The sequence below is a fragment of the Aotus nancymaae genome, unplaced genomic scaffold, assembly GCF_030222135.1.
Source record: "Aotus nancymaae isolate 86718 unplaced genomic scaffold, 86718_ANA_hifiasm-v0.15.2.pri h1tg000021l, whole genome shotgun sequence".
Taxonomy (NCBI): domain Eukaryota; kingdom Metazoa; phylum Chordata; class Mammalia; order Primates; family Aotidae; genus Aotus; species Aotus nancymaae.
The window spans coordinates 2161080-2176783 of record NW_026988433.1 but is presented as its reverse complement, the minus strand read 5'-3'; the positions used below and the strand labels follow the sequence as shown (position 1 = coordinate 2176783).

Sequence of the window (15704 nt, the reverse complement as noted above, 5' to 3'; positions counted from 1 at the left end):
GCTCTTCTTTCTTTCACCTACTGAACTTTTTTTTTTTGGAGATAGAGAGTCTTACTCTGTCGCCCAGGCTGGAGTGCAGTGGCATGATCTTGGCTCACTGCAACCTCTGCCTCCCCGGTTCAAGTGATTCTCCTGCCTCAGCCTCCTGAGTAGCTGGGATTACAGGTGCACACCACCATGCCCAGCTACTTTTTTGTATTTTTAGCAGAGACTGGGTTTCACCATGTTAGCCAGGATAGCCTTGATCTCCTGACCTTGTGATCCACTCGTCTCGGCCTCTCAAAGTGCTGGGATTACAGGTGTGAGCCACCGCGCCCAGCCAAACTTTCTCCTCTTAAACCTACTCCTTGTGTGTCCACGTCTTTGATTTCCTTAGCACGAGACAACACACCTCGGGTATTTCCCCAGACAAACCTTGCTGCTTCACTGGGACTAACCTACTCGAGTGTCTCGTCCTTGGTTCTCTGAGAGCAGAGCCCAGGGCAAACATTCACATGTGAGTAGTGCTTTAGAGTGTGAGTCCCGGGGGCCAGAGTCGGGGACGGGGTGACAGACACAGAAGTGGGGAAGCGGCAATGCAGGCAAATGCTACCGTGTTGCAACCATGATGGTTGGAGGGAGGAAAGCAGGTGTTTGTCCACCGGATCCTGCACTTCGTGGGCACGAGTCTCCCACATTTCTGGGTGCTTATGCCCAGGCTGCAGGGCTTCTCTGGGCTTCCCATCCGCTGAGTCCGAGACCCCAGGGAGGAGCATGCTCTGGCTCCTGAGAGCATCACCATCAGGAGGGGAGCTGGTGGAAGCATGTGGAGCTGAGCATCCTCCTGGGAGGTGAGTAAGACATGGGATAGCGAAGATGTAAAGCAGTGAACGAGAGGGGCCCCGGACACAGCCCTCTTGATTATGTCGACTCTCTCCAGCCTCAGCCCCTGCCACTCTTCCTACTTGTGCTTCATTGACTATCTAATTAATTGTGGTTTCTCAAATACGTTGCATTGACCAGGACTCTTAATGATAAGGGACAAAGAAACCAAGCTCAAACTTGCTTGAGCCTAACATCGATTTCCCTGTCAGGGAAAACTGGCTTTAGGCCTAGTAGGATCCAAGCGCTCAGCTGGCAGCATCACGGTTCCCTTGCCCCTCTCCAAGGCTAGCCTGTTAGAATCTCTATGTTTGCTTGTTATCTTCAGCTCTGTGTAATTCTTTTCTTTGTTGTGAGAAAAATGGACATCATCAGCCTTGATTGAAGACCATTCCAGATTAGCAACTGCAGTGGGGGAGGGAGTCTTTTCTCTCCCAAGCTCAATCTGTTAATCCCGGGGAAGACATTTATTGGTACTGAGTGTGTCACACGTACACCTTTGGGCCAATCATGGTGCCTGTGGTATGGAGGAACTGTGAGTGTTCCCGCTGGGTCACAGGCCCCCTGCAACACCTGCAACTCCTGACAGTCCTGTCTGATCTCACGGGTCGGTGGAGGCAGCGTCCTTCAAAGGGAAAGCCAGCAGGAGCCGGAGGGGAGGCTGGGACAGTAGATGAAACCCGAGTCCAAGGTCCGCACCACACTGCATCGGAGCTTTGGCGCATTCCATGGTTTCTTTCCACAATGTCCCATTCCTTAACCACTCAGAGAAAGAATTCCTGAACCCCTTCACATCACTTCCTTAGAGAATTCACCCCCACTTCTCACGCCTCATTTCCCTGTAGATTGCGTGCTGCGCGCTCCTCCTAGCACACAGCTTAAGCACTGCCGCTTTGCCTTGCTTATTTACACAGGAGTAAATGTGACAGACACACAACTCTTGCTGCCTCTCACAGATATGCTGGTGTATGGGAGGGTCTGAGCTGGGGGGAGGCGCACCTTGGAGTGTGAATCAGGCTTCAGGAGCTCCTGTGCTCGCAGCTTGTCCAGCACTCCTCAGCATCTGGGCCCCTCTACAGAATTCTTTGTGCAGGCCCAATCTGTCCTCCTGGGGCGTCTGAGCTGCTCAGCACCAAGAAACACACTCCGTTGTGCACAGGCCATCAGCTCTGCACATAATCCAGTTACATTCCCATTGGCAGCTGGTGAATTTCGAGTGGAACCTAATCACAATGTAAGGTCTCATTTTTAATATTTAATTAGCGTCCTCCCAGTGAAGCCTGATACATTTTACCAAAGCGTTAACTATGTTTTTCATCCCTTAAGTAAAGTACAAATGCACATGCCCAAAAGCTCTGACTTGAATATTGAATGTGAGGCTGAGCAGGGACTCCTCCTTAGGGGCCTGCTGGGCACTCCCCGCCCAAGCCTAGAAATGAAAGAAAATCTTGGGTTCCTTCAATGTGAATTCCAGCCACCGAGCTCGCCCTGAGAAATATATGAGCAACTTGAGAAGCAAGAGGTAATAGGAGCATAAAACAATAGTCAAGAGAGTTAGAGTCAGGAATTCGTTGCTTCCCTATAGAAACTAAAAACATCGTAACAAACCTCTTGGAGTTGTTTTTCAGAACCTAGACCCCCACCAAATGGACCTGTGGACCTTGCTCTGTCGCCCAGACTGGAGCGCAGTGGCTGGATCTCGGTTCACTGCAACCTCCACCTCCTGGGTATAAGCCATTCTCCTGCCTCAGCCTCTTGAGTAGCTGGGGCAACAGGCATGCGCCTCCATGCCCAGTGAATTTTTTTTTTTTTAAGTAGAGACGGGGTTTTGCCATGTTGGCTAGGCTGGTCTCAGACCCCTGACTTAGTGATCCACCTGCCTCGGTCTCCCAAAGTGTTGGGATTGCAGGCGTGAGCCACCACGCCTGGAGCACCACCATTCTTTGTTCTAATTTTTTTCCTGAGGGGCCTGGAAGAGGTCACGCCCGCAGGCCAGAGCTAACATTCTTTTTTGCTGACCTCAGATTTTCTGACAAAAGCTTTGCCTTCTTAACCAATCACAAATCAGAAAATGTTTGAATCTAGCTATGTGACCTGTGGGCTCCCACTCCAAGATGTCCTGCCTTTTTAGCTCAAACCACCGCTTAGCCTCCATGTACTGAAGTGTGACCGAGCCTGTAACCTCCGCGTCTCCACCTGGAAAAACCCTCCCTGGTCAGCCATCGGGGAGCTCAGGTCTCAGACGTGAGCTCCGGGTTCTCATCGCCTGGCGCCCCGCTCTAAATGCCTCACTCCGTCTCGCTGCAATCCCGATGTCCGTGTTTGGCTTTGCTGCGGGACGGCAGAGCCAGTACCCACCGGGGCCTGAGAGCTTTGGGGGATAACACCTCCCTCCTCAGGCCAGGTCAACAGCGTGAGTCAGCAAGAGAGCGGAAGCCGGAAGCGGGCAGGCCGGAAGACACGCACCCCCAAAGGTCGAGAGAGACGCCATCCGGGTACCACGTGGCAGTTTCGTCAGACTGGGGCACTTCCGGTTCACAGGAGGCTGCAAACCCGCAGCGTCGCCCTTGCTTGGTGCTGCCGCCGTTTTAGCCCTCATGCCGTCCGCGCCCGTGGGCTCACGAAAACAGCCTGTTGCTCCACACCGCCTCGTGCGCTTTGTTGGCGCGCTCTCGGGGTTCGAACTGATAATAGAGCCCCGCACCCACCAGCTGCCAAGCCCTGTTCTTGGGGCTGGGGTGCAGAGTGAACAAGCAGAAAGAAGCGCTGTGCTCTCACGGGGCCTCCGCCTGACGGTAAAGGAGGTGGGGCTCTAGGGCGAGGGAGCCTGCGTAGGGTGGTGTTTGGAACCCAGCACCCCGCTGTTGGGGGGACGGGATGAGACGCACAGAGGCGTCGGAAGTGTTTGGCCCCCGGCCCGCGGACCACTCAGTGCCCTGTTTCCGGTCTCCGGGCTCCACGGAGGCGGGCTCTTCACTGGGGCCTCTGAACGAGGAGAGACAGGGCGGAGGTAGATTGCTCGAGGCCCGGGACTGTAGTCCAGGGTGGAGCTCCACAGTGGATCGGCAAACGCCTGCAGGGCCGGCTCTGCTGAATTTGTTTTCTATTTAGTTTTTATTACAGCCATTGAATTGGGGTGCCTCCCGTTATCTGATGACAGTTTTATGATTAAAAGAAACCATGCAGGCTTTGTTCGCTCTTGGAGATGGGAAAGGTCCTGATCGGTTGAATTCTTCCAGGTTAAAACTGGGGCTGAGAAAAATCTGCAACTGCCTGTCCCTCCCTTCACCTCTTTACAGCAAGAGGCAGCGGGGGCCTGGAGAGCTGATGAAACCCTGAGATAAAGGTTGTAAATTAGTTTTCCCTGAAGCAGACCAGCCTGGGCAACAGGTTAAAGGTCGTTATTACAGACAGCCCCGGGCCTCTGGAGTTTGCAGTTTCTCCAGTGCTAGGAGATGGCACTCTCTGGAACCCTTCTCCAGCTCCACAGAGAGGCTCAGCCTGTCGGAGCATCTGATTGGTTGTAGGCTGCAGACACAAGTTAAAAATAATCACCTAACGTTTTGACAACACTTTCTTTTTTTTCTATCCCACAGAGATTGGAAGTCATTTTCTTATCCTCTTTAGGAAGTATGTTGGATTCAGGATTCTTAATTCCCATTTAAAGTCAGGACAATTGAGATAACCCTATCAACTAACATTTATTGGGTGTTGTTATGCTTGCTAATAATAATCGTAGCTAACATTTACTGAGTGATCATTTTTCTTAATAAAAAATAGCAACATTTATTGAGTGCGACAGATTTTCCAAGTCCTGCCTGAAGAGCCTTGGATCTGGCCTCTAATTTCTTGTTACAGCCCAGAGGAGGAGGAACTATTAACCCCATTTTGTGGATGAGGAATTCAAAACAAAGAGAGATTAAGTAATTTGCATAAGAGCACAGCTAGTGAATGTTGGAGGAAGTATGAAGAGGTAAATGTTACTTAAATCCCATAGCAAATATAGCTGCGATTGTAACTATAGGGTGTGTGTCTCTCTGTGTGTACACGTGTATTTGGGATAGATCGGATAAACTTTGGTCTTGGGTAAACTGAGGCACGGCTGGCAAAGGGGCGGACTCTTCTATCCCAATGAGAACATCCTTCTGGTGCTGGGGTGGAGGGATATGTGGCATGGGATAATTGTGTAGCATACCTTGTAATTAATTCCATAGCTTTCACTGACGTCTGAAAGGATTAAAGAGAAAAATGTTTTTTTTGGTCAGCGCTTAATATGGAGGGCACAGTGGGTGTGCTGGTTTTTCTTTTCCATCCATTCATCAACTTTATTCTCTTTTTGGGCAAACAAGATTTAGCTCTAAACAGAGTTTATGGTTTGTTTTGCATTGTGTATTTATTAATATTTATGCTGACTGTGAAGTGCCAGAAGAATCAGTAATACACACACACCATGTCTGCGTGGTTTGCTTCTGAGCCTGAGATCCTGAAAATATTTCAATTGTTCTTAACAGACTGGAGTTAGGACCCAGGAAGGACAGAGCAGTGGGGATATAAATAGAGAAGGAGAACAGAACAAAGTTTGAGAGAGACTTACATCACTCACTCCCTCTCCACCCAGAGAGCAGGACGGAGGTGTGAACTTGAGCCAGACCAGCAGGAGCTCGAGAGCGGGTGCAGGACAAGCCCGAGGAGCAGGCGGGAGCTCCAGGGGAAAATCACACACAAAGCCTTCTTCAGAGAAAAGGGAAGCTCCAAACCTGACCAAGACCAACAGAAGCTCTTGAAATAAAAAGAAAATATCGCAGGACAAACAGCCTCCCGTCCACGGGTGCAGGTCGCGGGCACAGTGGTGACCTGGGATCGCTTTCCCAGGACTGTGAGTCGGACTCTGGTTTCTCCTCCCTGCATTCCACAGCTACTCCGGTCATTGCAACGTGTTTATTGATCACTGAAGAATCTCAAGTTTTGGGACAAGGAAGAAACACCCATTAGGTCTCCAAGACAGCTGCGTTTCACAAACTTTAAGGAAACAGAACTTTTTCTCCCTCTGGAATCTGTGAAAATGCCCCTTTTCCAAGGAAGTGAAGGTTAAGAGGTCCCGTTCTCACAGACCCTCAGGAATTTCACTTGGCTCCGAGCTTTGACCTCCGAGAAAGCCATGGCGAAGCTGCTGCGGCTGTGCTGCTGGTACTCCCGGCTGCTGCTATTTTTCTACAACTTTCAGGTAATGTCCCTAAGTGGCCGGGATGGACGTGGGCTCGGTTTTTCCAGAGGCTTTCCTTGAGTGTGTCTCACACCGTGGTCTTTTGTGTGCAGGTGCGTGGCGTCTATGCGAGATCGCAGGACCATCCAGGTAAGAGTGTTTCCTTCTCACTCTGCACCGTGCTCTCCCCCTGCCTGGTGCGGGTATCCCAGGAACAGCCTACTTGTTCATCTCTGAGGCATCAGTGAATGGCCCTTTTTGGGCTCCTGGTCCCCGACCTCGCTGCCCTGCCACACGCTCTGACCCTGGGCAGCTCTGCTACTGCTCACCGGCTGAGTGGTGGACGGAGAAGCAACTTTGTGGCTCCTTAGCTGGGTCATATGAAACCTTGTGGTTAAAGAAGTGTGATCTCTTTGCTTAAATGCCTTCTGTCTCTTTCTTAAAGAGATGGAGTCTTGCTCTATTGCCCAGGCTGCCTTGCAGTGGCCGCAACCTCCGCCTCCCAGGTTCAAGCAATTCTCCTGCCTCAGCCTCCCAAGTAACTGGGCTCACAGGTGTACGCCACCACGCTCAGCTAATTTTGGTATTTTTAGTAGAGACAGGGTTTCACCATGTTGGCCAGGCTGGTCTTGAACTCTTGATTTCAGGTGATCTGCTTGCTTGGCCTCCCGGAGTTCTGGGATGACAGGTGGGAGCCACTGTGCCATTGCATGTCTTCGGGGCAGAGTCACTGGAGGGGACTGGAGCTCTGGCTCATAGCAGGGTCTCGAGACCTCCAGCCTCAGAGTGCTGAGCAACTTAGGCTGGAGCAGCCCACGAGTGGGACTCAGGACAGAGGGCCACACTGGCTTCTGCCCCAGAGCCACCTTCCTTTAGCCATTGTGATTCCCAATCAGGAAGCATCAGGTTGGGGCTTCTCTTGGGAAGACAGGGAGGCACACACCCTTTGCTGGCAAGAGTGTGGGCGCACGTTCCAATCAGCCAGGGCAGGGATGGGAAGACGAGGCTTTCTGGGAGCAGCGGGCTGTCAAGCTAGGCTGTCGCTCCCTGCTGGAAGTTGCAGGAGGTGGGAGGAGACCCTGCTAGTGCCTGAACCCCTGCGAGGAAGCCTGCTGTGAGCACAGCCTCGGCCCCCGCCCCACCAGAGCTTGGCTGGGCCCCTACAAGCACTATCGCATGGCCCTGCCCCTCTTTGATGGGGAATAGCCTTTTTTTAAACTTATTTTTATTAGTATTATTTTTCTTTTTTGAGACAAAGTCTCACTCTGTCGCCCCAGTCTGGAGTTCAGTGGTGTGATCTCAGTCTCAGCTCACTCCTACCTCTACCTCCCAGGTTCCAGCGCTTCTTGTGCCTCAGCCTCCCAGGCAGCTGGGATTACAGACCCGTGCCGCCACGCTAATTTTTGTATGTTTAGTAGACACAGGGTTTTGCCATGTTGGCCAGGCTGGTCTCAAACTCCTGACCTCGGGTGATCCACCCACCTTGGCCTCCCAAAGTGTTGGGATTACAGATGTGAGCCACTGCGCCTGGCCGGGAACCAGCCTTTAATAATCAACCACAAATGGACTCAGGACAGCACCGTGGGTAGAACCCAGGGTGCTGGCCAGGCCTCTAGGGAGAGCCCCCTTCCTGGGTGGAGCACCAGGAGCCTGCTGGGGTCTGGGGATAGGTGTTGTACCCTCAGCCTCTGTCTCCTTTCCGGCTGCCTGACAGCGCCAAGCCAGGATGTTCCAGGCGTTGTCACCACCTTCGTTCACCAGCTCGGGGGTGAGGATGCAGCCACTTCTCTTTCGTCCACACACATAGGGAGCCCCTTTTAAACGGGTGTGGAAACTGTGAGTTTCCCTCTCCTCAGCCAAATCGCTGAAAGAAAGAAACAAGGGCTCCTGTGGCTTGGGAATGAGTAAGCATGCCCGGTTCTGTGTTAAAGAGAGGACGTATCCACCGTGGGCGCCTCTCTTCTCGTGAATGCAGGCCTCCTGGTTTGAGAGGAGCTAGAGGAGGAGAGAGGCGGCCCCTCGAACTGCAGGGTGGTCAGGCAGGGCTGCGTACGCTGGTCCTGCAGGAGGCAGGTGGCCCCCATGGCCCCAGCATGGCGCCGACTGCTGCTCAGTGTTGCAGAAAAGCTATACGGGCACTCCCTGGACTTCTGCTTATGACATAGAATCCACACGCATCCTCACACATGCACATGTGTCCACGTGCCCTCCCCATGCCACATGCCTACGTGTGTCAACACATGCCCACATGCACCAACACACATCACAGATTCACACATGTTGACACGTAGGCATACACACACATCCCATGCATATCCAGATGTCTACATGTGTCAACATGTGCCCACATGTGCCAACACACATCCACACACATCACTCACGTCCACATACATACAGACATGTTGACACACATGCATACACATGCAAAAATGTCCACACATATGCCCGACACATCTATATATGCCAGAACGTGTCAACATGAATACACACGTGTGTCCACACAATCCACATGTGTTGACACACATGCATACACATGCAGATCCATGCACAACCCACACCCACATGTGCCAACACATATCACATATTCACACACATCTACACACACCCAGATGTGTTGCCACACATGCATACACATGCAAAAACACCCACACATATGCCCACACATCTACATGTGCCAACATGTGTCAACAGGCATTCACACACGTGTACACACAATTCATAGGTGCTGACACATGCATACACATACACATCCATGTGCACCCACTCCTACATGCCAACACAGGTCCATGTACATCCACATACATGTATTTACACATGTTCACATGTCACACATGCCTACACATGCCCACATGTCTACACACATGACCACACACATTCACAGACACCACACACAATACATGCATCCACACACATCCACACATTTCTGCACACATGCAGACCTACATGCACACATTCACACATGTCCACGTGCCTACACACATCTGCACATGATCACACATGCATCACACACATACACATATGCCCACACATGCACACCTCACACATGTCCATACACACTTGTACACATCCACATGCGTCCACACACATCTTCACATACTCACACATGCACATGTCCCCACACATGTACACCCTCACACATTTACACACATCCACACATTTACACAGATCACACATCCACACATCCACACACAGGCACCCATACAGGAACACACATTTACACATCCACACATTTACAGATCCACACACATGAACAGACGTGTATACACACGCACACATATGCACTTGCATTCTTGACTCTAAACTTCAAGGAGCAGTTTGAACTCAGTCTTTGTTCCATACAGAGCCTTTGCTCTTCCAAGTCCTGATTTAGGGCAGAAATCAGCGTTTTCTCGTCAAGAAGCCATCTTAGAGAAACAGTGGTAGTGCTGATGACAATAAGAAGGGACAGAAGGGCGTGGTGACCTGGAGTCTGTGTGGGAAAGCACCGTGAAGGCGGCTGTGCCTGCTGAGCTCTTGAAACCGGAAGGTGCCTTTCTCCTCAGCTTTCCAGCCTGTGGCAGTCCCTCTTGTCTCCTCATCCTGCCTCGTCCTCCTCTCACTGCAAATTGTTTTTGCACTTTGTCCTTTTTTCTCTTCCTTCCTCCTCCTTTCCTTTTCAGGATAAAGGTGAAGGTGGACACATTTGCTGAATGCTTAGGTGTCCTTCACGAACAAAACATCCTACTGCCTGCCTGCCTTCCCTTCTTCTCTCCCCTCCTCCTCACTGCTCCCCTCCTCCTCACTGCTCCCCTCCTCCTCACCGCTCTCCTTCCTCCTCACCGCTCTCCTTCCTCCTCACCGCTCCCCCTCCTCCTCACCGCTCCCCTCCTCCTCACCGCTCCCCTCCTCCTCACCGCTCCCCTCCTCCTCACCGCTCCCCTCCTCCTCACCGGTCCCCTTCCTCCTCCCTGCTCCCCTCCTCCTCCCTGCTCCGCTCCTCCTCCCTGCTCCACTCCTCCTCCCTGCTCCGCTCCTCCTCCCTGCTCCGCTCCTCCTCACCGCTCCCCTCCTCCTCACAGCTCCCATTCCTCCTCACCGCTCCCATTCCTCCTCACCGCTCCTCACCGCTCCCCTCCTCCTCACCGCTCCCCTCCTCCTCACCGGTCCCCTTCCTCCTCACCGGTCCCCTTCCTCCTCACCGCTCCCCTCCTCCTCACCGCTCCCCTCCTCCTCACCGCTCCCCTTCCTCCTCACCGCTCCCCTTCCTCCTCCCTGCTCCGCTCCTCCTCACCGCTCCCCTCCTCCTCACCGCTCCCCTCCTCCTCACCGCTCCCCTCCTCCTCACTGCTCCCCTCCTCCTCACCGCTCCCCTTCCTCCTCCCTGCTCCGCTCCTCCTCACCGCTCCCCTCCTCCTCACCGCTCCCCTCCTCCTCCCTGCTCCCCTTCCTCCTCACCGCTCCCCTTCTCCTCACCGCTCCCCACCTCCTCACCGCTCCCCTCCTCCTCACCGCTCCCCTCCTCCTCACCGCTCCCCTCCTCCTCCCCGCTCCCCTTCTCCTCACCGCTCCCCTCCTCCTCACTGCTCCCCTTCCTCCTCACTGCTACCCTCCTCCTCACCGCTCCCCTCCTCCTCACCGCTCCCCTCCTCCTCACCGCTCCCCTCCTCCTCACCGCTCCCCTTCCTCCTCACTGCTACCCTCCTCCTCACTGCTCCCCTCCTCCTCACCGCTCCCCTCCTCCTCACCGCTCCCCTCCTCCTCACTGCTCCCCTCCTCCTCACTGCTCCCCTCCTCCCACTCTCTCCTCCTCCCCTTCTTCCCTCCTCCCCCTTCTCCCCTCTCCTACCTCCTCTCACTTTGTTTCTTGTCTGCTTTCCTTTTTTTGCATTTTCCTCCCTCATTTCCCTCTGTACTTCCCCCTCTCCCTCCATCCTATTCTATATACTTTTTTTTTTTTTTTTTTTTGAGGCAGAGTCTCGCTCTGTCATCCAGGCTGGAGTACAGTGACGTGATATCGGCTCACTGCAACCTGTGCCTCCTGGGTTTCAGTGATCATGCTACCTCAGCCTCCTGAGTAGCTGAGACTACAGGGATACACCACCATGCCCAGCTAATTTTTGTATTTTTAGTAGAGATGGGGTTTCGCCATGTTGGCCAGGCTGGTCCTGAACTCCTGACCTCAGGTCCTCTGCCCGTCTCGGCCTCCCACAGTGCTGGGATCACAGGCGTGGGCACCGTGCCCGGCCCAGTCATTTCTTTTTGTCTTCTCTTCCCACATCTCACACCCTGCTCACCTTGTTTCCTGCTGCAAAGCCCCCTCCCTGGGCGTCTGTGTGAACCAGGATCTAGGGCCTCCTTCACGTTCCAGCTTCCGTCCTTGAGGCTCACCGGCCCTCCAGGGAGCCTGGGAGAGGAGGCCTGACCCCAGCATGTCTCCTCCAGAGTGTCCATGATGGGCACAGGCGCCACAGACACCAATAGAAACAACCTCAATTTCCATCAGCGAGAGAACAGCTCTGTAACACGTGACATTTCATTCTAAAGAGCGCTAAGCAGCCGTTAAAACCGGCCAGTTTGTCTGCACGTTGGGCCTTTTGAAACACTGCTTTTACATCATCTTCGCAAGAGCCCTGCGCTAGTGTCGTGCCCTCGCACCGCAGGCGGAGAAGCCTGTCTTTCAGACAGACCAGGTGATTTGCTCAAGGTCACAGGACTCAGAAGACACAGTAATAAGTCCAAGAAGCTCACAGTGTTGGTGGAGTCGGGCGGACAGACACAGAGAGAGGTTCTTGGCGAACAACAGCTGAGTGGTCAGTACCGGGCCGTAAGTTCACTCGGGTGCTAGGGGAGCCTTAAGAAGGAGGCGGGAGCCGGGGCTTGTGAAGCCCGGCTGATTTTCCACCACAGCCACACAAAACTCTATGTTTTGTTAAAGGTTCTCACAACTATCACGCATTTCTTGTTTTCTCATTCTGGCAACCAGCACTATGCCTTATGCATAGGAGGCCCTCAATCAATATCTGTTGGGCTAGCACAGTGGCTCACCCCTCTAATCCCAGCACTTCAGGAGGCCAAGCCAGGAGGATCACAGGAGTTCAAGACTAGCCTGGGCAACATAGTGAGACCCTATCTTTACAAAAAATAAACATTTAGCCCAGCATGGTGGTGCATGCCTGTAGTCCCAGCTACTTGGGAGGCTGAGGCAGGAGGATCACTTTAGTCCAGAAGTGTGAGACTGCAGTGAACTGTGATCACACCACTGCACTCCGGCCGGAGTGACAGAGTGAGACCCTGTCTCAAAATATATATATGTTTATTGACTTGTCTGTGCATAATCACTGAAGATTTGCTAGTCATTTGGTAAACCGTATCAATAAAGCTAGCCAACCGGCATGCATTTGACTCACAGGTGGCTGTTTTGGCTTGTATTACCTGGTTTGCCTGTCTACACTGGCAGAGGTAGCCAGATATTTGCCAGGTCTTTATGTATACCATGTAGAGAGGTGTTTGTTTTGTAAGTAATTGTAAAACAACTTGAAATCGTGTTGAGCCTTTGCATTATCAGCGCTTAGCTGACCGTAGATTGCCATTCTGGAGGAATTACAGAATTGCAGTGGAGGGGTCCCACGGACTACTGAGCCACCTTCCCCTTTACAGGGAAGCCAGGAGGAAGGTTTGGAGAGGGAAATCCAGTGTCTGCAGAGTCTGGGCCCCTCCCCACATCTGAAAGCTTTTCCAGGGCCCTAGCCTGTTCGATTTCTTGCCTCTGTTCCCCAGGGACAGCCTTATGAAGCTGTGATGATTGATTAAATCCATATATGGTCCCGGCCAATAAATTGCAGGTCCTTCTTACAGAGTTTATAAGCATGCCATTTTATAGATGGCATTTGTAATGAGGAAAAGGGAACTTACAAAAACCCAAAGCATGTCATTACCCAGCAGCTTTCTTGTCCCGGGGCACCCGGCACAGCTGGCTCCAGCCCGTTTCCAGGAATTTGGGGCGGCTCACTTCGCCTGCTCTCTTTAGGGGTCCGGGAGGCCAAGCAGATAATTACAGTAATTGTAATTCCTTAGATCTCCGTCATGCCGTAGAGTTGACCAAGAACTGTCGGAACCTCTAGGCCATGGCAGAAACTTTATTCTTCATCTTCATAGTGTTTGTAGGATTTTTAAAAACAACGTTTATATCCTATTGAAGAGATGGAAATTTGGCAAATAGAGATTTTGTAGATAGTAGAATTATACAGATAATTATATTCTGTGTTTATTTATTTTTGCATTAATATATAGTTAGTTTTTAAATTGCTAACATTAAAAATTTGGGAGATTCCAAATGCAAAAATCTCTCTCTCTCTCTCTCTCTCTCTGTCTCTCTCACCCTCACCCACCCTCACCCACCCTCACCCACGTCCCGTGCCCCCTGTCTTAGACATGGGCGATACAGTGTAAGTAAAGCATTCAAGGCGCAGAGTCTGATACAGAAGACAACACATAAATATACTAACAGAAACATCTCAAATAGTAGTAAATGCCGTGAGAAAACAAGGACTTGAAAGAAAGAAAGAATGGATGGTGCTGGAGACAAAGGGGAGGGGTCCTGTGAACTGAGATCTGAATCGTAGGATCAGCTACATGAAACGCGGGGAACAGCATTCCAGGCCCTGGGAACAGCAGGCAAAGTCCTTCGGGAAAAATGAGCTCCATGTGTTGGAGGCAAAGGAAGGTGGAACCATGAAGGCCAGTCTGACAGTCGGCAGGGCCCAGTGTTCCTCTGTGTGGTAGATTTCAGCTGGATCAGGTCAGTGCAACACCAAGGGACAGAAGTTTCCCTGGACTCACACAAGGAATAAGTAACTGGGAAGGGAGAAGAAAAGGGAAATCTGAAAGAAAAATGGAAGAGGAAAAATTAAAGGTTTTATTAACTTTTTTGAGTATTAACACTTCTGTCTCTCATCTCTCTCTTACATCTCTGTCTCTCACACACACACACACACACACACACACACACTCTCTCTCTCTCTCTCTCTCTCTCTCTCTCTCCAAACTTAATAAAACTTTACGTATGGATGAGAAATTAATTCTGAAGAACTGAGGTGATGTGGGCTGAAAACACCCCTTATTCTCTCTGCCCCTTCCTCTCTCCCTCCCTTGTTCTCTCTTTCTCTTCCCCCTCCCATTTTCTTTCTGCCTCTGCCCCCTGCTATTTGTTTTCCAGGCAAATGGGCCATGTTTTTGCTTGGCTAGCCCATTTGCCTAAGAAGTACGTTTAGTCTTTAGAAGAGTTTGGTGAAAACCAAGGTGGGTGCAGAGCTAGACGGCCTCATGCCACCTTCTCTATAGGAAATGTGCCACAGTCTGCCTTTTCCCCAAAAGAATGAGAGTTTCTTGCTCTGATGAAACTTCCTGGACTACGAGTCATTTTACTCCTTGAGTTCTAAAAAGGAACCTGTGGGCTGAATTCAGCCCATCCCATTAGCACCACACAATGTTTTATTTTAAAAAATGGCTAACATTAAAACTTTGATAGATTTTTGCATTAAAAAATCTGTATTTCTAACTCCTCTTCAAAAATGAAGACCTGACAATTCTGGGCAGAGCTTCCTGCAGAGCCGCAATGCTTTGGCATCGGGAAGCGCTACTTCATTAGACAGGGCACGGTTTTCACGGTGCCGCAGCCTCTCCTGCCCTACGACTCCAGTGGTGCCAGCTGATGGTTTCCAGCATCTGTTCTGATGAGTCTGGCCTGCGCCTTGGATACCATCCCTGGACTCTGTCCAGATCACTCCTCTGGACTCACTGGCCAGACTCACTGGCCCCTGGGGGTTACAGCTGGCAGCCCCTTGATTACTTGTTTGCAGTCAGTGTTGCTGGTTGCAAAACATCTGTGACAGCTGAGGTGTTTGACACTTGTCTGAAGTGCAGTGGTGTGGAGAGGAGGCGATGTTCTGACCTCAGACCCCCTCTTCTCATCACTGGCCACCTATGAACCCTGGCTGGCTTTAGAGTGAATGAGACACGTATCACTTTACTCTGTCAGCTTTTCTGCCAGGACTCACTGTGGCCATTATAAATGGAAAGAACAGGAAGGGGTTTATTGTCCTCAGGGTTTATTTTGTAAAGACGAGGATTCTGAACTCACATCTGTTCTTTGTATAACAGATGTTATTTCCTTTTACAATTTTTTTTTCCCAGATGACCTTGAATAACAAGTCAGTAAGGTTTCCTCCTCTTCATGGAATGAATATCCTAGATTTTAGGGGAAAAAGCACAGTGGGAGTGAAAATGAGTATTTTGATTTTTGCATTTCAGATTCTTAATATTATATCTTAATAGTTCAGCACTGTCCCCGCTGGAAATCCGCTGAAGTCAGGCGTTACTTTCTGACGCGCTACTTGATTTAGATAGGGTTGCTTTATTTAGGTAGTAACAGGGCACTTAAGTTATTGTTTAGATACTTCTCTTTGTTCTTGGCTTACCTTTTGAACCTGTGTATGTAAAACTGAAGGAACAGATGCAAACTGAAGAGCGGAGCCAGTGATCTGGACATGTGCAGATGTTTGGCACCCTGTGGGCACAAATTCACACAGATGGAGTGCGTCAGTTCTGCTCTGAACACGCGCTGTGCTCATAGCTACCTATGGCACTTCAATTGTGAAAGCAA

General features: G+C 51.2%; 1 protein-coding gene across 4 annotated transcripts in view; it reads left to right on the top strand.

Moving 5' to 3' along the window:
• The first annotated feature begins 5399 nt into the window (after positions 1-5399).
• Positions 5400-15704, top strand: part of ADGRD1 (adhesion G protein-coupled receptor D1) — a 172725-nt gene continuing 162420 nt past the window's right edge. For 3 of the 4 annotated variants that reach the window (XM_012455940.2, XM_012455938.2, XM_012455937.2), the window contains exons 1-2: positions 5400-6085; positions 6178-6214. In XM_012455940.2, coding sequence (XP_012311363.2) covers positions 6020-6085; positions 6178-6214 — 103 coding nt within the window. In that variant the 5' untranslated portion in view covers positions 5400-6019. The remainder of the gene's footprint in view (positions 6086-6177; positions 6215-15704) is intronic. The other variant, XM_012455939.2, reaches the window with a different exon arrangement.